Raw genomic sequence first — 21,109 nt, 5'->3', positions numbered from 1 at the left:
GGGTGTCATCAGTACCATAGAGTCCTATGTGTGCCTCTGCCCACCATGTGTGTTCATCTGTGCTCCCCAGTTAGACCCAAGTACCCTGAGGGTGGGGTTGTACCCCAGACCTCAGTACAGGGGCCCAGAGCCATGCCAGCTGGGTCAGGTCCAGCCAAAGATCTAACAGCACTTGGGGGAACTCATGGGGTGGGTAAGGGAAGGACGGAAACCCACACTAACTGTGCTCTCCTGTTGGCCAGGTATCAGACTGGACACTGCTACGTAGTACCTCCCCCAGCCTTTGTAAAACTCTTCCTATTATGAACATGCTGTGACCATGCTCACATGACTGGGGCGGGCACAGCTGAGACTTGAGGGTAGACGTGCTCTTTCTACTACACCACACTGCCTCAAATTCATGCTCAGTTCCAGTTCCAGGAGCCCCCTCTGTCAGTTCCAAGATCTCCAGGAGATGCCTGAAACCACACACAATACTAGGCCCTACATATCTGTGTTTTTTCCTATACATACCCGTCTATGACAAAGTTTAATTTATAAAGCAGGCATACTAAGAGATTAACAACAATAACTAAGAATAATAGTTACATGAATGTGGTCTCTTGTCTTTCAAAATATTGTACTGTACTCACCTGCTTTTGGACAGGTGAGCAAGGGTAACTGAAATTTTAGAATGTGAAACTATGAATAGGGAGGGGACTACTGCAGTTCTTGTCATTTCTTTATTTTTTTCTCCATGAAAGTAATTTCCTTCCACTATATCATTCTATGCAGTTTAGAATCTAATTTGATTTTGCTTTTTAAAAAAAATTTTTTTTAATAAATGTTTCCAAGCCCTAGAGCTTGTTGTTAAGAGTTTAAGTTCTGGAATTGGAAGGTCAGAGGCAGAGAATAACTAGGTTAGTTTTCAGTATTGTGACAAAGATGGCCTGGACACATGGCCAACTAACTGGACAATACACATAAGCTTTTCATGCAGAAAATGCGGTGTCTCTGTGCCGACAGAGACTTGGCAAGCTTCCTCTCACTCCCTGCAGTCCCAGACACAAGGAGCATCCAACTCACCCTTGATGATATGCCTGACAATTTTGATGGAGCTTCCTCGCATGTTCAGGATCTGGTGAACCCTCTGGCGAATCTAATAGTGGGGAAAGAACAGGAAGAGAAAGAAAAAGGACCATTTGTCCTGGTAAACACCAGAATGCATCATCTTGAAATTAGCTCCCCCTCCTCCCTGAAAGAGAAGGCCACATGGCGTAAAGGAATTCAAGGAGGGTGTGGTCCATCTTTCCTTGAAAGTCTCTACCTAATCAGGTGTCAAGCAAGGATACAGGGAGGACAGACCCACTGAAGGGAAGACCCTCCTACCTGGGGGACGTTGGCATTGCAGATCTCAGCCATGATGTAGCAGATGTGCTGGAGAACAAAGAGCCCTGCATCCAGGCGCCGGAGGTAGAACTCATCCTCAGTGTCATTGTCTATGATCTCCCCACGCCGGACCATGTCCTAGAAATAAATGAACATTTGACAATAAAAGCTGGACAGTGAGTGGGAAAAAGAATGGGCTTCTACTGTAGAATAGCAACTACAACAAGACCACCTATTCTTCATTTGTCTACTTCTCCCATTATTCCGAAGTCTCTTCCTTATGTTCCTCATTCTTAATGAACTACAGAGGCCCCAAAAGTCAAGCCCAAAGCCCATTTTTCTCTATCCAGTGAATCAGGGCCAAATGATCTCATCCACATATTCAACGTATATAAGAAGCTGAGGGACACAAATCTAAGCCATTTACCTGCTTCCACTCATTCTTTACTTTGGTTCAGGCCTCCATAAATAATCTCTCTACAAGATACAGAGATCCCTGACTTACGATTTTTTGACTTTATGATGATGTTAAAGCAAAGCGATACGTATTCAGCGCAAACCATACTTCTCTCACGATGCTGGGCGGCAGCAAGCCACAGCTCCCAGCCAGCCAGTCACTTCTGGACTTGACAGTATTTTCAATTTACAATAGGTTAATCAGGATGAAATCCTACAATAAGTCAAGGAGCATCTGTATACTTAATTCTCTTTTTCTTCTAAATCAAGTTAAACATCTCTGTCTTGGGGCCCTGGTAAAGCCGATGCGCACACACCCAACTTTCTATGTGCGCTCCCTTGTCCTATGTTCTGTCCAGTGCAAATGCTGCAACCTCTCCACTACACGTCACAAGTCTAACACCCTAGGAGGCCTAATAAGAGTTGGGAGTCTCCTTCATGACCTGTCAGACTTTCTGTCTCCACATCTAGTCCTTTCTCATGGATTCTTTTTTTTTTTAAGCTTTATTGAAGTATAATTCACATACCATACTATTCACACATTTAAAGTGTTCAGTTTAATGGCTTTTGGTATATTCAGAATTGTGCAATCATCACTGCAATCAATTTTAGACTATCTTTATTACCCCCCAGCCCAATCTAGTGGATTACTAACACTTTTGCCAAGAGACCCCTTCTCTCTAGCTCAGGGCCCTACTGCTTCTCCTCCCGGGGTATCTAGGGTAACTCTCAAGCCCACACTATTTTTAAGCTCTTTTCTAAAATTCCTAAGAGCAACTAGACAAGCCACTGCACAGAGTGACTGCTTTGGTACGTCCCGTCACCCTGACTTTAGTCCCATCACCTCCTTCCCTCTGTCTAAAGCTTTTATTCCATGACAGTGGACTGCGGGATCTGTGAAGGTAGGGCCTTTATTTGGTTTGTCTTCATATCCCTAGTTCAGTAAACATCCATGCAGGGAACGAGAGAAAACAGACATCTCTGGTTTTGGCCATGAACTCTCAGGAATGAGAACTGGTATGGGGACGAGTTCTGCGTGACCAAGCAGACAGGCCTAAGGCGGCGAGTGTTTAATATCTGCTTTCGATGGCAGCAATCCATTTCTTAATTCTGTCGGTAGTTTCATGGCCACAATCCTTTCTGACAACTCAGGATCCTGTCACTAGCAGAAGCCCTTGGGACCCTGCTTTCCACTCTCCCCAGCTGGAAGGACATACCACTGTGGTAATCAATCTCCACCAAGAAGCCTTTGGAGACTATGTAGAAACAGATAATGCACTTCTTTATTTGCCCAGGGGGCTGGCCTGTAGTAACACAAGGCTACTTTTCATCTTGCTCCTAAAGGCCAAAGACAGCTGCAGACTGCCAGGGCCTACACTGCCTGGCAAGTCAACACCACTAATAAGTCCTAGCTTCTTTTTTTTTTCTTTTTTGTAGAGACATAGAGTCTCACTGTACCGCCCTCGGGTAGAGTGCCGTGGTGTCACACGGCTCACAGCAACCTCTAACTCTTGGGCTTACGCGATTCTCTTGCCTCAGCCTCCCGAGCAGCTGGGACTACAGGTGCCCGCCACAATGCCCGGCTATTTTTTTGTTGCAGTTTGGCCGGGGCTGGGTTTGAACCCGCCACCCTCGGCATATGGGGCCAGCGCCCTACTCACTGAGCCACAGGCGCCGCCCCCTAGCTTCTTTTAGTAGCAAATTCCTTGGTAATTTGGTAATAGTGATAATGTTCACTATGTAGGCATCAAACACTGAACTGAAGATGTCCAAGGAGTTTATAAGTAGGTTTTCTTTAGTTTCCTAATTTTCGGCTCCGGAACTTCGAAAGTACACAGCAGTTACTACCAAATTTAAAGAGGAAAGGAAACCAAGGAACAAAGAGGTAAAATTGCTCATAATTACCAGTTATTAAAATATGGACTCCCCAGGGATAAGAATCCTGTCTGATTCGCTGCTGATGGGAAAGGAGTAACTTGGTGCACAGCATTTAGACCTGTGGCCTTACTAAGTGCCTAGTGGCAAGAATACCATCCTCAGCATGGAGTTAAAGCAGAAGAAGAAGAAAAATGGAGGTAAGGAGAAGCCCTGGACTTAGTCGCTGAAGAGTGGACTGTCAGAAGAGGCCACAGAGACATAGGAAATGACCAGGAAATAAATAAAGGGATACAATGAACCTACACATTAAAAATAATCGCAAGTGGGAGGTGCTCAGGTTTAGGTGAAATGTAAGGGTGTCCTGGAAGAAGTGATGTATAGGTAAGTTTCAAGGCAGGATAAGCAGAATGAATGCCTCAAAGGCCTTCCAGTTGTCTGAGGCCTTAGGGACACGCCCCATGCTGTCCCTATTTCTGCACTCTAGTACCTCCATGCTCCATAGACTTGCCTGCCTTCCTTTTCTGGTCTCCTTGCCTTGCCGCTCATGTTGGTACTACCAACCCCCCCTCACCCCTGTCTCTATCATAATATACTAAAAGTCCAAAATGTAATGTGTCTCACAAAACATTCCCTGAGACCCCCATGCAGATGTGATCTTTCAGTCCTTAAAACCCTCACAACCTGGATTTGTACCTCTGTTATGGCACCTCACTTGGCTTGCCTTTACTAATTATTCAGATGTATGCCTCTTCCCTGTGTCGGTTCCTTGAAAGAAAGAGTTTTACTCATCTTTGTATGATACTTTTTGCTTAGTAGGCTCTCAGAAAACATTTGTCAAACAGGATTGAAAAAAATGTAGGCAGAGGTCCAAAGCTATTTAATGAACTGTGTGCTAAGACTTGTGTGGCTGGGGGAAAGGTGGAAATATCAGGAGAGTTAGTAGATGGAAGTCTTAAATGCTGGTGAGAAGTTAGATAAGACGGGATGTAGCCTGTCAGTGCTGGGCAGGAAAATGCCATGAATAAGAATATATTTGCAGCTACGTGATAGACACGGTGGCTTCAAGTGTAGAGAGGCAGGTAGAGTGCATAGCAGGGGGCACAGCATCAGCCTGCGTGAGAAGGGGAAGGGAAGGAGAAGAGAACTTTAGAGGTCACAAACATGTGACCCCAGATGTTTATGTTCATTCTTTCACAAACATGACCCCGGATGTTTATGTTCATTCTTTCACCCTGAACGTGTAACTGAGATAGGTATTGCATGATGTGCAGGGACAGCAAAGATAAACAAAACAGCCCACATAATCAAGGAGCTGATAACCTAATGAGAATAACAAATATGAGCAAATTACTTTTTTAAAAATGTAATAATGACTATTGTAAGAGACCTCTTAAACTGTGCTGTGGGAACCCAGAAGAAGAGTGGACTAGAGTCTGAGGCATTCAACAGTTGAGTTGGATTTTGGAGTTTGACAGGTTGGAAAGGACAGTCCAAGCAGAGGAAGTACTACTGTGGATGAAGGAAGGCACAGAAAAGTCAGCTTGGCCAGCCTGGGAGAGAATGGCCCTGGAGTAAGAGGTTGTTTTGGTTATTAGATGCTGGCTATCAGTAGAGGATATTATTTTTGATTGATGAGCACATACTAGGCATTGTGTGATGCGGTCTGAATAATCACCACCTACCCACCACGGAGGAGCTGCTGGAGTGACTGGGGACTTACTGTGTGTCAGACATGGTACTAAGTGCTTTCTAGACGTCAGCCCCTTTACTTCTCGTAAATATGGAGAGGCAGGATTCTTACCCTATTTTAGATGAGGAAACTGGTTGAGGCAGAACAACCTCCCCACAGCTAGTGGATGGCAGAACTGGGATTCAGACCCAAGTCAGTGGTCTTTTCACACTACTATGTTTGTGTAGGTATAGATTTCAGCACTGTCTGAGGAACAAAGGAAGATGTTCAATAAGAGTGATAGAAGGATCAAGAACGGAGCTCCAAGAAACTGAGTTTCTCTAATTAGGTCAGAAGTGCCCCTGGTAAGTCTCCCTTTCCTCCATAATCTGATCTTCTTTTAACCGAGCCAGTAAACACTGCCTTCCAGTTTCTCTGTGCTGTCACCTAGAAAGAACAGACCCACGAGAGCAATGCCAAACTCTTTTTCTTCCCTCTTTCCTCAGAACTTGAAGACTCTGACAATGTTCCATTCAACATTCTACTTTTAGACATATGGCCACATGATTTGAAAGTAAAATTTTCAAATGTAGATCTGAGATATGACTATAGCTCATCTCCAAGAAAGGCATCAACCACTGCTGCGTTGAACATGCACAGAGATGAAACAGAGATTGGCTTCTGAAGACGAAGTTTCTGCCCTGACAGTTTCAGAAGCGCCACAGAAACCAGCATGCAGTGCAGCTGACTGCTGTCAAAGCAGCACCTTATCTAGCCTGTGACAACTCTGTGGTACGGAATATTTACTGCTGAATGGATTCAGGGAAGCTGAGCACAAATGTGTACTCAGTGCTTAAAGGGAAATAAAGGAAGCAGGATGATTGTGTATTATTCTGAAAACAAGGACACCAGAAAGTTTGGGCAGAGTTCTTTTAAGTACATCATCTTAAGTTTTGGTCTATTTTACAAATAAGATGGCATGTCACCTTTATTCTTCACTCCTGTTTTACTATGTAAGGAAAGGGTCAACTTATTTTCAATGGATTAATAAATTTTTTACTCCTTTTATCGGTTTCCAAAACAGCAGATAAAAAGTTGATACTGAGATAAAGACTCACTATAGCTTCCTTGGGTTATCTGTGTGTAAGGAAGTAGAACCAGACATCTGGAAGAACTTCTAAGGGTGTCTACAACATTCCTTTTTTTGAGACAGAGTCTCACTTTGTCACCCTCAGTAGAGTGTCATGGCGTCACAGCTCACAGCAACCTCAAACTCTTGGGCTTAAGCGATTCTCTTGCCTCAGCCTCCCAAGTAGCTGGGACTACAGGTGCCCGCCATAACGCCCAGTCATTTGTTTGTTGCAGTTGTCATTGTTAATTTTAGCTGGCCCGAGCTGGGTTTGAACCCGCCAGCCTCAATGTATGTGGCTGGCACCCTACCCACTGAGGTATGGGCATTGACAACTTTCAAATGGCTATCAGTACAACGCAACTTATGATTATCTGGCTAGGATTCAGTCTTTGAATAAATAATATAAAAGTTAAGAATAAAAAAATCATCCCAAGCTTCTCTCCATCTTACTCCTTTGCTCAAAAAGCTCCAGAAGAACTGAAGAACTCTGATCTACACAAGTACTCTGACGGCTCTGCCCTAGGCACACACAGGTGGACCTGCTTCTCTGGTGGTAGGAGAAATCAGATTATACTCAACTGACCAATGAGCTGTTTGAAAAACGACTAGACAAAGAACAGAAGGAAGCCAGGTAGTCCAGTAGAGATCAAATCTGCAGCCCAGTCTCCTTTGAATATGGTAACTGATTGAAACGGTTCACAAATATCTCAATCTAAAGAAGGTACCCAGCCTTCTCTTGCCTTCTTTCTCTCTCAAGAGACCCTCTGATAGTATAAGAAACATTTAAGTTAGATACTGGAATTTCTTTAAACTGTTACGGGACAGAGTATTAATGGGATCAGATGCCAGCTCTGATGCTAACTTATTAATGTCCTTAACTAAGTCATTTAACTTCTCTTGGCCTCAGTTTCTTTAATGAAAGGAAAGAAGAAGCCTGCACTAGATCAGGGAAGGCAAATAGGGCTCATCCTGCGCAGAAACTCCAACCCACTGTAGTGGCTGCAGAGTACTATATGAGAAGGGTTGTGAGGCTGAGTTGAAGTTCAGTGGAAAAGAGCTCTGAAACCAATTAGTAAGGCCTGCACTGACTGCTGGGTTGGGGTGTGGCTGTGTGCCTCACCTTTGTTTCCCTGATTTGGTGCTCTTGAAGGTTCATTTTGGCTTAGATAAGTCTATGGCAAATCTAGAACTGAAGTGCTTTGAATAACCAGATGTAATCGATTTCTGCCTGAATACGGGCAGATGGACAGATTCAGGATGCTGGTGGATGGTACTCCCAGAGAGAAGAGTCACTAGGAGAAAAACCTCAAACTGGAGACACGTACCACCTCAACAGGACGTCATGGTCAACACCGACAATTAGCTCATCCTTTTAAAGTTCCCTGAATCTGCTGTTACATTAGGCAGATCATTTTAAAACAATCTGGGCATGCAAAGTGCTCTTCAAGTGGAAATACGATTAGTAGAGATTAAAGAGAAATTTTCAAGAATCCAGTAACCTTCTTAAAGTGTTGTACGTCTCACTTTACAAAAAACTTCAGAGTGAAAAATCCGTATGTACCTTGGATTGTCTTTGAAATAAGACAAGAGAGTGAAGATTTAAAGGAAGTCTTCTACAAATTAATTCATTCAACTCTCATCTCTGAAGAGAGGGAAGGTGACTGCCTTCTCTGTGAAGCAATGACAACTCAGCATCCACCAACATTTTTTACTTTTCAAAGCAGGGCGCCTGCATCAGCCTCACCTGCTGAACATGCCCTGTGTTAGAGATGTACAGCAAGTACCACGTTCAGATTTCACAGACGTCAAATGACTATCGCGGAACTTTGGTTAGAAATTTGAGTGGAAGATAATTCCATAATCTCAGGGCTTTTTTATTAGTCTTTTCACTCTGGCAGGAGAGGGGCAGCAAAATGGAATATTCACAGGGGCAGCATTTCCCAGTCCCTTCCTTGGATTCCTTGCTTTTCCTTGCAAGAAGCCTAAGAGGTAAGAACTGTTTCCACTTTTCAAACGGGAAACTTAAACTTATAGAGATGACTGTGTTACATGGAGTAAGTGGTGGGAGCCTGACAGAACCCCACACACAGGTGGCTCTAAGCCTGTATTCACTTTCATAGTTCAAAGAAAGAAAAAGTCTTTGTTCTATGGACCTTTCCGATATTAGCAAATAGATGGGATATTTTTCTTTATGCTGTTATGTGGGAACTAATAAAAACAGTAGCATTAAATGTGAGGTCATCTAACCTCTTGGCCTATATTTTCCCTATAAATTAAAGAAACTTAAAAAGGGAGAAAAATCTACAGTAATTACACACACAATCTGGGAGAGTTAAAAAAAAAAAAAAGATACTCTGGTAGGTTTTGTTTTGTTGATTCCATAAGAGAGGGCTAGAATAAAAACTTGGATGGTAATTCAGTGAATGGCGCATTAAGTAGAACAGATTGCAGTTCACAGCAGCATAAGCCTGTTTGGGGGCTGCTAAAATAAACAGATTCATCTCCAAAGATACACAAGGAGGTGGTATGTGCAGCAGCAAGGTGCCGTTTCTGCAGGGTTGTGCGAGTGTCTTTCCCCCCTCCCAGCCACATCCTCACTTTAAATGTTCATCTGTCCTCAGGAGCAGTACCAAATCACCACCTTCCCACATGCCTTTGTCTCTTTTAGCAGTCAAGTCGTAAGCCCTCCAAATAAGCATGCAGATGCCATTTCTAATCTGCCCCCAGCAGACAGTGAGCAGCCCCTCGCTGATAGAAGGAGACAGTCATAAAAGAGGCTTCTATGAAGCCAACACGAATCCCTCTCGCCTTAATAAGAGGAGACACGACTCAGCCTAAACATGAAGCTCCGAGAGACGACACAGTTACTGTCTGTCGTCATGGGCAGCAATTGCCCCACCATTCAGAAAACACAAGTTTTTTTTTTTTTCTTCTAAACCAAGGAGAGAAACAAACCACAGGAAAGAGAGGTAATTAGAGATGGCAGAGGCACAAACACCAGCAAAATAAAACATTCCTCTGAAAGCTTCTGAAGTAGGGCAGACTATTAGAGAAAGATCCTAGATACTACAAGATTTTTTCAGCTGGAGAAACTGAGGCTGGAGAATCAGTTAAAAGAAATTTTTTTTAAAATGCACAGCTAACTGATGGCAGCTCTAGTAAGAATCTAAGGCTCTCAAGCCAGAGCTCTGCCCACAAAGAGGACATTAACTACATGTTAAGCCCACTTTAGCCACATAAGCATGAGCCAGGTTTTTACAAAATATCACATTAATCTTTAAAATGGCCCCCTAATAAAGCTACCATGAAAAATGACACATATATATAGGACAAGGGATTTCCCAAGAGAACAGAGTTCCTATGTGGCAAGGCTGGGGTTGACCTTGGGTTCATATGGCTCATTTCTTTCTATGTGTCACCGTGATGCCCCTGTCACAGGTGTATTTTCAATTTTTAAATTTACTGAATACTCTCCCCTATACCCCTAACCAGATGGCTCATTTGAACTTTGACAACATATATCCCAGCCTTAAGAGAACCCTGATAGCAGATACAATAATAACAAGCCCAGAAAATGACAATCCTGTTGGAAGAACAGAGAAAGTAAGTAAGATTAGTTCCTACTCGTGTAGACTTACAGTTAGAGAGATAAACAGACCAGTATGCAAGCCAAAAACACCTGTAATACATAATAGCTACCATTCATGGCATACTGCCTCATGCCAGGGCAATACTTAGTGATTTCATGTATAAACTGATTTAATCCTCCCCACAACCCTGTAAGATAGGTACTATTATTCTCATCCTTTCACTGATGAGGACACTGAAGCAGAGTTTAAGCAACTTGCTCTGATCACCAGCTGGTAGTGGTCAAAGCCAAGCTCTGCACCTTTGCAGGCTGCTCAAGAGCCCCTGGATCTTCACGCTAAGGCTGTGGTGTGTGGGGTGCACTCGGGGTGCACAGAGGGGTGAAAGGTGGTTTCAGTGAAGACTTTCTGCAGAGATAAAAGGTGGAAGACTAAGCAGCATGCTTAGCACATGGAAGATACTCATGTACCAAATCTCTGACTGATTTGTTTGCCTCAACCCTAAATGACACCTTAGCCAGCTGTAGGAAAGATGATGTGGAAAAGATGATGATACGGAGAGGCATTGTAGGTGGAGTAAATAGGAACGAGCAAATATCTGGAAGACTTGAGAGCACAAGTTCAGGGAAGCACTAGTGGTGAAGAACAGGTTTTGCACATCCCAAGGCCAAGGGATGGCCAGAGAGGCAGGCAGGTGCCAACCTGGGGGAAGACTGTGAGGCTGGCAAAGGAGATTAGACCATATCCTGAGAGTAAATAAGAACCAGTGCCTACTATGCTTGGGTTGGGGAGTGGCATAAACACATTTTCATTTTTGAAAAATCTCTGGTTGCTGCGTGGAATATGAACTGAAGGCCACAAACCTAGAGATAGAGAGTCTACTTAGTTATACTTACTCTTGCATTAATACCAGAAAAAACGATGACAGTAGCCCCAATTGAAGTATTGGTAGCGAGGGTGCAAAGATATCAGAGATCAAGTTCACCAGATGAATATGTGGTGGGAGGTGGAGAAAGAGATTGGAACAAATATAGATGCCCAGGGTTTTGACTTGATCAAACTGTGAATGGCCCCAGGGTGGGGAAGAAGAGAAAGAGATTACACACAGTTAAGACTGTGAGCCTCATCTTGGACTTGCTGAGTCAGAAGAGCTCGAGGGTGATGTGCAGGCAGCAGCCAGCTGTATAAGTCTGCAGAAATTTGGGAGGCCCTGGCACATAGCCCTGACCTTATCAGACCTTGCAACCTGTAAAGTCAGTAGGGAGAGAGCCTGTTAGCCCCAATGAATGAGGACAGAAAGAATCAGAAAAACAAAACAGTGCTCAAGGACACAATGCAAGGTAAGTGGCAGAGTGTGGGACCAGAACTCAGGCTCTTGGGACTCTGCTTCCAGTAGTAGAAAGGAAGGTTGTGATTAGCAAGGGACTGAGCAGAGAGGCAGCAAAGGGTGAATGAGCAAATGTTTGAAACTGTAGGTATTTAAGAGAGAGGGAAGCAAGAGAGAGGAAAAAGCACCTCGACGCCCCTCCCTCAACATCACTAGCTTCTACAGAACAGAAGCTGTGTTCTGGCAGTTCATGGACTGAGAGAGCTTGGGAACCACTGGTTTAAAGAAGAGCTGAGAAGAAATCTCAGCAGGATTCTCTTTTTTAAAGCTTGCCCCAGAATCTCCCGGTACAATTAGCAAAAGAATCAATGGCAGCCTCACATTTCCACTGGCTCATTCAGTGGAAATATCCTCATCCGTGTTTTAGGATCACGTACCCTATAAGTTCACTCCTGCATTTCACTCCCTTTCACACAAACCCGTAAATGAGTTTCGAATGCTAAGGACACAGTGAAAGTCTGTTTAAGACATCAAGTCCTGTGGATACTGTTTCATTTACAAGGAGTCCATCTTTTTCTTTCCAGGAGAAAGCCTGAAATGATTTAACTGAGGCAAAATTAGCATGCAATTTGTAAGTCATTATGGCGCAAAGTATGTGGTGAGAACACTTTATTGAATAAACCTGCTGAGTATAATTTACCCAGGAGCTAAAAAAGGGACAACTTCTCTCCAAGGCTCTCCTCCCTCTTTTAGAAATCCCTGCAGGTACCTATATAATTATGTCTTAGTTCTGACTGGCCAAAAGCCAGGCATGCTCTTAACCAACAGAAGCTAGAAGGAGCCAACGGGAAGTCAAGACATCTTCCTAATAATGGACATTCAGTATTTTCTGGGCTTCAAGTTGGGGAGTCAGGTGCAATCTGCTGAGACAGGAACTCTAGATATTTACAGATCATAAGAACTCCTGTTCACTAGATGAATCTTAAGAATTACATGCCCTTTAAAAGTTCAGGTCAAATCTTGTTAACCAGAAACCCCTAGGTATGTCCAGACATATTGTGGCCCTGGAATCTCATGGATACTGACTATGAAATGAAAGCGGAACGCCACTGCCCAAGACATGGAAGTCTTTGCTAGTTACAGATTATTGCAATAATGTGATTTGAACTGAATGTGCAAAAAATTATCTACAGTCCTATAGATTCTTCCAAGTAAGAGTATTTTTCCTTACTGAATATTGGTGAAGTTATGCCTCAGAATCTGTATCATTACATTTAAATTTTTTGATGATGGGACTAATCATAGGGAAAACAAAAATTAAGGTTAAAAATTAACATGAAGGAATAACGTGGAAAGCCCAGGGTAATGCTCTGTCTTTCTTAATACTCGTGGACGGATATTAATTTCACCTAATGAGCAGTGGTCTTTCAATTACTAAACGTTAGGCATGATGTAAGTCCTGAGAATATGATGAACAAGAGAGATTACAGTCCCAGAGATAGAGAGTAAACAAATAACTGAAATAATTACAGCTTTTTAAGCAGAGGAGGGGGTGACTTCCTCTACATATGGTGATGGTTGCAAACCTCTTGAGGAGGTGACATTTAAGCTGAGACCTGACTGTGGAAGGAGCACTGGCCCGAGAAGATCCAGGGCAGAACACAGAAGCAAATGCAAAGGATGGGAGGAAGGAAGGTAGTCAGTGGTCAGTGGCAGCAGAGGGGGTTGGAGAAGCAGGGAAGAGTCAGATCGTGCAAAATCTTATAGTGCTAGGGAATTGGGACAATTTGGGCTTGGATAAGTGTGTCCTTACAGAGAAAGGAAAACTCAAGTTCTCTGACCACGTCCCGTGTGCCAGCCTCTGTGCAAGCAGCGTTCATGTACAGTATACCCTTCATCACCGTATCCCTACCTATGTAATTTCTCAAAGTACACAAATTGGGACATATATCTTAAAGAAAACAAAATACCACCAAGGGGGGGGGGAGTGGAAAGGCTAGGGCATTCTCTCCAGTGAATCTCAGTCAGCTGCAAACCATGGACCCGTCCACTGTGCCCAGGTAAGTCTGAAGTTTGCAGGGAAGGTGGTGGCTCTGAGACAAGGAAAATGTCAGTACTTGAGCCTGTTATCTCAGGTTTTTGTTGCAGACTTGGCCAAGTATGTAAGAGATTTATACATTACTGATCTGATAGTCAATGTCACCAAAATACCTGAGAAATAAGCATTCAATTCAAGTCAACAAATATTTGCTGAGTTCTCAATTGGTGTAAGACATTCAAATTTAATAGGGGTGAGGAGACGAGCTGTGACTCGAGAGAGAAGACTGCAGGAGGGGCAGGCGAAAGAGAGGTCGTGTCGTTCTCAGTTGCTTTACACCTGTGAGGAAGCTTCACCCACTAGGATGGTGCCCGAGTGCTGGCAGCAAACGCTGCTCACAAATGCATCCCTCACCCCTGGCCGCCCAGGCTCTCTGAGTAACACTGCAGCTGCTGAGCACTAATGGCCTTGGAATGTTTGCCAGTGCCTAGCAAAACGGCCTTGGCATCAAGGAGACAGATGTTTGTCAGGAAATGGCAGGGCCCTGGTGCCCACAGCACAGGGCATCTCTGTGAATGCCGGGAGAGCGGCCGCAGCGATTATTCTATGTCAGCGCTAATCAATTTCACACTCTCTTCAATGCTGTTAGTAGATAATCTTGGGGGAAACAGGCCAAGTTTTCCTACAGCTACTGGTAACCACTTACTTGGTCTTCCTCAAAAAAGTCTACGCTTCACCTCAAACAAAGCATCTGACGGCGCCAACACTCTGTTCTGCTAGGCAGAGTCCTTCTGGGACAGCTGGCAAGGAAGATGCTCTCAGGAAAAGAACTGCCTGGCTTCCTTAAAAGTTACACAATAATTCCAAAGGAAGCAGGAACATCTAGCAGCCGTAGCAGCAGCTTCTACTTACTGAGCAGGGCACTTTGAATACTTTATGCTTAGTCTTCATAATAACTCTGCAAGGGAGGAGTTATTATTCTCATTTTACAGATAAGAAAACAAAGCTTAAAGAGGCCAACTCAATTGTCCAAGATCTCAGAGCTTGGAAGTGGCAGAGCTAGAACTCAAATCCAGGGCTATCTGAGTCTCTACCTTGTGCCTACCTTACCTTTTCTACCATGATGCTGCTCCTCCATCTAGAAGACAACTCAGTCACTGATCAATCTATCATTGTGCTTTTAATCCCTTTCACTGTCCACAAATGGCAGAGCTGCCAAAGGATGTTTAACTGGCCCTCAGGGAAAACGTTAAACTTGAGGGGTTAGATCACCTTGGCTAACACCTCACAACTAAGAAACTGAGGCTACCAAGAGCTACAACAACAAGCCATGGCTGGAGGGGATTTCAAGGTGGTGCCGACATTGAAGCCCAGGTCTCCTGACTCCTAGGTGCTCCTTTCGCCACCTCCTCAATCTCCTTTAGCAGACAGCAACAAGGATTCCCTCAGGGATGGGCTTCTAACTGTCTCATTGCTGGCTCCTTATGAAAACCAGGGGGAATTTCAATTTGTTTCTAATTATTGCTGAGATAAAGAAAAAGAATACACTACTCCAGCACTCTAGCAATTGCTAAGTGTCCATCAAGTATAAGTTATTGTATAGAAAAGAAAAGTTTAATCAAAGAACAAAACAAAGGTGTTGGAGTATGTGGTGTGCAAGAATTGTGTGTGGAGCCCACTAGTATCTAAATTCCAGCCTCAGAATTTAAAGTCACTGCCTTTTATCTTGCTGTAGCATCACTACATAAAAGAAGAAAGCCCCTATTAATCAATTCGATCAATCAACACTTCTGGAGACTTACTAGGTTTGGGGATCACAGGGAAGTCCCCAGTATGAAAAGCACAGCTATACATCCACTAGTGTTCATAAATGAAGAAATATTTTGTGACAGGGGTGAGGTGCATAAAGTGGTAAACAGAAACAGGCAGGACATGGACCACAGGGTCGCCGTCTTCCTTTAGGTTTTCAGCTTCCACCCTGGCCTGAGGGGAAGTGCTACGGCTGGTGTAATCCCCAAGGCACACTGCTCTGCCGCAACAAGAGGCTCCCAACATGGTGGGGTGGGCGCAGTGCGGAAACTGGCTCTCCTAGTGAGGTGCAAAAACTTCAAGTGTATTTTAAGGCAAGAAGATTAAAAAAAGAAGGAAAATGAGGTCTCCTTCAGAATTTAAAAAAAAAGCAAGAAAGAGATCATTTTGTAATGTGACTGAAGACCAAGGAGGGTACTGTAGGGAAAGAAAACAAACCAGACATTAAACAGCAGACAAGAAAACTTACACTAATTAAGAAGCACAGATGAGAAAGTTACAGACGCCAGAGACCAAAATGGAAGAAAGTGAAAAATACAGGAGGGTTAACACCATAGAAAGCACAGACCCTCAAGAAAAAAAAAAAAATCCAGTTTTCACTTCCCTCAGCTACCATGAGCATAAGCACATGAGGGCCTGCCATTTGGAACCAGGTATTTGCCTTGGCTGTAATACATCTGGGCTTCCCTTCTCTAGGTGTCCACTTTTTTTCCACCTGAAAATGGGGGAATTGGATTCAAGGGCCACTCAGTAGTGACCACCCTTCCTCAGAATGCCTCCCCCAGGACGAGAGAAGCTAGCAAGCACGGTACCAAGACGCACTGTGTCAACACACAGCCAAGTCACGGCGCTATACTCTGGCCAGATTTTCTAAGCCAAGCACCCTTGTCAAGGTGCTTGTGTTATCTACCCAGATTCCCAGGTCAGACCTGGATCAATGCTACATAGCCTTCCTTCTAAGAGGCTGTCACTGCTGTCAGAAGAGCAGTTATAACCACTTGGCAGACGGTCATCCCCTCTGCCCTTACAACACATCAGATAGCACCTCTGCCCTTACCTGTCCTACGGGGAGATACGATGTACACAGGGACCCAAATTGAGTGCAAGTCAATAGCTGGCAAAGAGAGGCAGGGATACGTACGTGTTTTTCCCCTTCAATCTTCTTGTCTGATAGCTGCATTGCATTCATATATTTAAAATGCAACTCCATTAGTCTGTCAACCTGAAAGAGAGAGATTTCACAGGCCTGAGTGGGAAGGAAAGAGAATACCAAGGCAAGAGAACAGTGGGGGGGTGGGAGGGGGCTATCCATCTCACTGTCACTCCTTACAAAGGGAGATCCTCTCCACCACTTCTAACAGCTGGTATGAGCTCTGCTGAGGGACACATCAGGAACAGATCAAAGCAAACACTTAGGATGGATGCAGTGTGAGCACAGCCCCATTCCCAAAGGGAGACTATGCATTCTCAGCTCTTCTAGGACTCCCAGGAATTCAAGTTGTTGAAAACAAATAAATAAATAAAAATTCATGTCCCTTCCTGCAAAGAGAAGGAGCTTGAAGTTACTTGATATTCACTTAGAACTTTATAGGAATTTCTTTTTTCAAACTGAAACCTTTCATGTTCAGATTTTGCCCCAGAGCTGATCTTTTTTTAAAAAATGCCCGAGTAAAATCCTTTTAGTTGCCTCTGATTCAGAAGAGAGAACAAGAAAACTCCTTCAGCAACTTGAAAAAAGGCCCTGACTTTTGCTTAGCAGTAACTTTAAAATCAGTTTTAACTTTAGCAATGTCATGCTTCAAAGACGACCTGAGGAATACTCAGTAGGTTTGAAAAAGTTTCTTTTTTTCCCCCTAAGTCTTCCAAAAGATACAAGGAATACTGTGAAGCTACCCCAAATTCCTGACTTATCTTTTTATCAGGGTGGCACCAACATGGGCTGTTGATAACTCTGGTCTTTTTTTACCTATAAGCTGGTATTTGTTAACAGATGTTGCTTCAACATGGTATCTGTCTGGGAAGACTGTGCCCAAACCCTCTTTAGCTAACGACGATGACCCCAAGACCTTTTTATATTTCAGTTTACAAAATATTCTCATGTCCATCATTTCCTTAAAAATCTGATAAGGTAGGCAGGGAAGATAGACAATCAGCCACATTTTAAAGAAGAGGAATCCGAAACATAGATGTTAAATGATGTCATCAGGGTGACCTGACTGCTAAGATGTTCTGTCCTAACCCGATCATGCTACACTGCTAGTGAGGAGAGAGAAATGGTCAGAGGTTGGCTCAAAGAGACAGTATTAAACCTCTTTCCAAAGTAGGGAAACGTTTCAGCCTTACCTTGGATACAAGCAGGAAAGAAGTTACTAAAGGTTAAAAAGAGGACTTTGACTCTTAGTTTTACTCTATTGTGATAAAGAACACAGGCCTTCTGGACTCAGCAGCCTGGGTTCAAACCCCAGCTCTGTTCCTTATTAATGGTGTGTTCTCGGGCAAGTCACAAGATGTCTCTAAACTTCAACTGCCTTATCTGTAAATGTGAATATACCTACACAAGGACAAACCAAGTAGATATAGGTGAATATTTGCAATAATGAAAGGTACTTATTCTATTACCCACTCCAAAGTATTCACTCAATAAATGGTAGCTCTTGGCTATTGCTAAAAATATTATGGTTTGGCACACCACATAATGGTATAAAACATCCACCTAATCTCATTTACATGATCATTCCCAGCTTCTATGGCCCATCTAGGTCAAGCTCTACTGTTTCCTTACCATCATCTTCATTTTTTCACCATTACTCATCTAATTCATCTTCCATTGACTCTTCAAGATGGATATTCATGTCTCCACTTTATTTAATTAATTAATTTATTTATTTAGACAAAGTCTCATTCTGTTGCCCTAGACTAGAGTGCTGTGCCATTAGCCTAGCTTACAGCAACCTCAAACTCCTGGGTTCAAACGATCCTCCTGCCTCGGCCTCCCAGAATGCTAGGGTTATAGCCACTTTAAAGCCAGAGAAAGGGAGGCTCAGAGTGGCCTCGAAAATAGCAAAAGCAGGTTCAAATCCAGATGTCTGAATCCAAAGCCAATGCTCTTAATCACTTTGCTAGAATATGTGCCATCCCTGAACCAAAAATCCTATTATAATTCACTTTCACTGTGTCTAAAAATCTCCTTAAAGTACTAGTTGACATCACCATGAGGTGCTACACTCCCAGGGGAATGCATTTGGAGATGAGAAGCAGCACCAAAAAACCTTTAAGATCTAGGACAATAAGGCCCAGATGCTGTAAAGGAGATTTTAGGGCAGGAACACTCAACTCAGTATCCCTCAGATCACATCAGGTAAGAGCCTTGCTATCCCCACTCGTCTTGGCCCCATCCTCACAATCACCCACCTTTTCACTGTCATTTTCGGTGAATTTGTTCAGAAGCCGGGTTCGCTGCTGCCCTCTCAGGTTCCGCAGGAGGGAAGCCAGGATGGAACAGACATGCTCTGGGTTGGGAAGGAGAAAAGAGAACATGCTGAAATCAGAGCAGTAATCATTACCTCTCTTCAAATGTCGTCTGGTTCTTTTGAGGGGGGAATAAGCAGGCCTCTCTGACTGCTGCTATTGATTAATACAAGAAGCTAAATTGTGTCCCTGGAAAACCGAGCTGATCTTCACACACTACAAAAACACACTCAAATGGGATGACATCCTTAAGGACAACTTGAGCAAGTGAATCAAAACTAAGTGAGAATTTCTTTCTTCTTTTTTTTTTTTTTGCATATACTGCTTTTATTATTATGTTTGTTAGTTGAATGAAAACAAATAGCTAACAAGGTGTCAAGTGATAGAAAAAACATATCTGGGTAAATTATGACACAGTTTTTTTGTGTATTCAGACAATAAAAATGTGTTATATTTTTGTACCAACTGCAAATGCAAAGTTAACAATGAAATCAGGGAACCGAAAGGTTACAGAGGCCTCAAACATATTCACTATTTTAAAATTTTAGACAAAAAAGCTGAGATTAGGAAAAAAACCAACATATACACCATAACAGTCTTTTTTTCTTTTCTTTTTAATGACCTCCAATTTTAATTCTTTTCTAAAAGCATTAAGACCCTCATTGTAGATTATGTATCATCTCCTCTTTGGCTATGAGGTGCGTAGTTTTGTTGACTAGAGACATCAATGAGTTCAGTTTCTGAGACCAGTCATTTAATAAATTATTTGGATCCTTGGGTCTCTGGAAGTTGATAATTCCTGCCAGTCTGTCTACTTTGGCAAACTACTAAATTTGAGAGAAAAGCTTCTGACTCATCAACAGGTAGATCCAGAAGTTGTGCCATTCTTTTCATTGTTATCCGAGTATAGTACTTGGCCATTGTTCTAATATTATGTTCAACAACTCCGTTCTTCGAGTCTTTCCACCTTTTTTCAACCTCCTCCGTAGAAGCAAAAACATCAGTCGCAGGACTCTCAAGGGAACCTTTGCTTAATTCCATCCCATAGTCCTCAACGAGTGTGGACCAACGCATTAATTCCATTGTGGAAAAAAGCTTTAAAAGATCCTTCTATTTGGGAATTTCTTCTAACTTCTTGTCAGCACTTGTTCTGTGAACCAAATCTGACTGTTCATTGTCAAAAGGAGCCAGGATAACATAGAGCACAGCACTCTTCAGAGCCTGTTGCCACTTTTCACTTTCTGCCTGTATACAGGGAGTATCACATATTGCTCTGTAGTGCTTGCAAATAGAAAGATAAGATCCCTCATGCTGATCCAGCTGAATCATTAAATTATAGTACTTCAACTTTAATTTCTCTGTGTTTTCTTCCTGGAAAATTTGGTGTTAATTTTCTTGCTGATGATTTGTGTCCGAATATAATCTTTCACAGCTAGGCAGAGCCTCATTTGCTCCAAAATAAACTCCACCCGCTCTTTCTTTTCCATTGACCCATATAGGTTTCCACTTGTAACTCTTGCAATATAGAGGCAGTCTCTTTCACATCACCATTTTGCTCTTTTATAGTTGCTAATGTTTTAGTCAGTGTAGCACACTCAATTTTAACATAGATCTTTCCTTCTGTAACCATTCGTAGAGTATCAATTAATCGAAGTTTGATGGGAAGATCTGTGATTTCATCGACGTAAGTACAGCACTGCTGAACCATTTTTGCAACAGCTTGTTTTAACTGACTCCGCCTTTTTGACAAAAGCATAATATTTTCATTAAGCAAATCCCTTTCTTTAGCCTCATAGAACATCTTCACTACTGCAACTATGATACAGGAAGTAGATACCATATCGGAAGCAGTTCAGGTCTGTTTTTCCAAAGACAGAAGGGTTTCAATAACTTCCTGAAGTCTTCCTTCCTTAGCCAGCGTCTCGCATTCGGGCAGGCGCTGATCCACTGTAGCATTGTAGTCCACTTCCATCTTGACGATGTGACAGTCAGCCTTCTCTGCCATGGTCCCTGCTTGAGCGTCCCTGTCTACCCCTGCTTCAGCCACCACTTGTCACCCACACTGGAAGCCGCCTGAGCACCCGCTCAGGCAGTGTGTCCCTAAGTGAGAATTTCTATTCTGTCTGGGAATTAATTGATATTTTATTGTCCACAACAAAACCACAAACAAATCCCCCAGTTACAGAAATAATGTGTGAACAGAATATGAATACCAGCCACGCCATGAGCAAGGAATGAATAAGACATGTTCTATCGAATTCTCAAATTACCTTATAACTTTCTGAAATAAATACCCTGGAATTAAATAAGAAATATCATGGGCTCCAGTGTGATCACTTACATTCTGCTATAGCCAAAACCTCCACTTCAAGTTTAA

At 43.0% G+C, this 21,109-nt stretch overlaps 1 protein-coding gene and 1 pseudogene across 4 annotated transcripts in view; both read right to left on the bottom strand.

The window, feature by feature from the left end:
- Nucleotides 1-21,109, bottom strand: part of CTNNBL1 (catenin beta like 1) — a 199,666-nt gene that overhangs the window by 10,963 nt on the left and 167,594 nt on the right. For all 4 annotated transcript variants that reach the window (XM_053573669.1, XM_053573671.1, XM_053573670.1 and 1 more), the window contains 4 exons: nucleotides 18,676-18,773; nucleotides 16,406-16,486; nucleotides 1,369-1,506; nucleotides 1,066-1,138 (listed from right to left, as the gene is read on the bottom strand). In XM_053573669.1, the coding sequence (XP_053429644.1) occupies nucleotides 1,066-1,138; nucleotides 1,369-1,506; nucleotides 16,406-16,486; nucleotides 18,676-18,773 (390 nt within the window). The remainder of the gene's footprint in view (nucleotides 1-1,065; nucleotides 1,139-1,368; nucleotides 1,507-16,405; nucleotides 16,487-18,675; nucleotides 18,774-21,109) is intronic.
- Nucleotides 19,376-20,587, bottom strand: LOC128573419 (26S proteasome non-ATPase regulatory subunit 12-like; annotated as a pseudogene).

The sequence above is a fragment of the Nycticebus coucang genome, chromosome 21 (assembly GCF_027406575.1).
Source record: "Nycticebus coucang isolate mNycCou1 chromosome 21, mNycCou1.pri, whole genome shotgun sequence".
Taxonomy (NCBI): Eukaryota; Metazoa; Chordata; class Mammalia; order Primates; family Lorisidae; genus Nycticebus; species Nycticebus coucang.
This window is presented reverse-complemented; position numbering and strand designations above follow the sequence as displayed.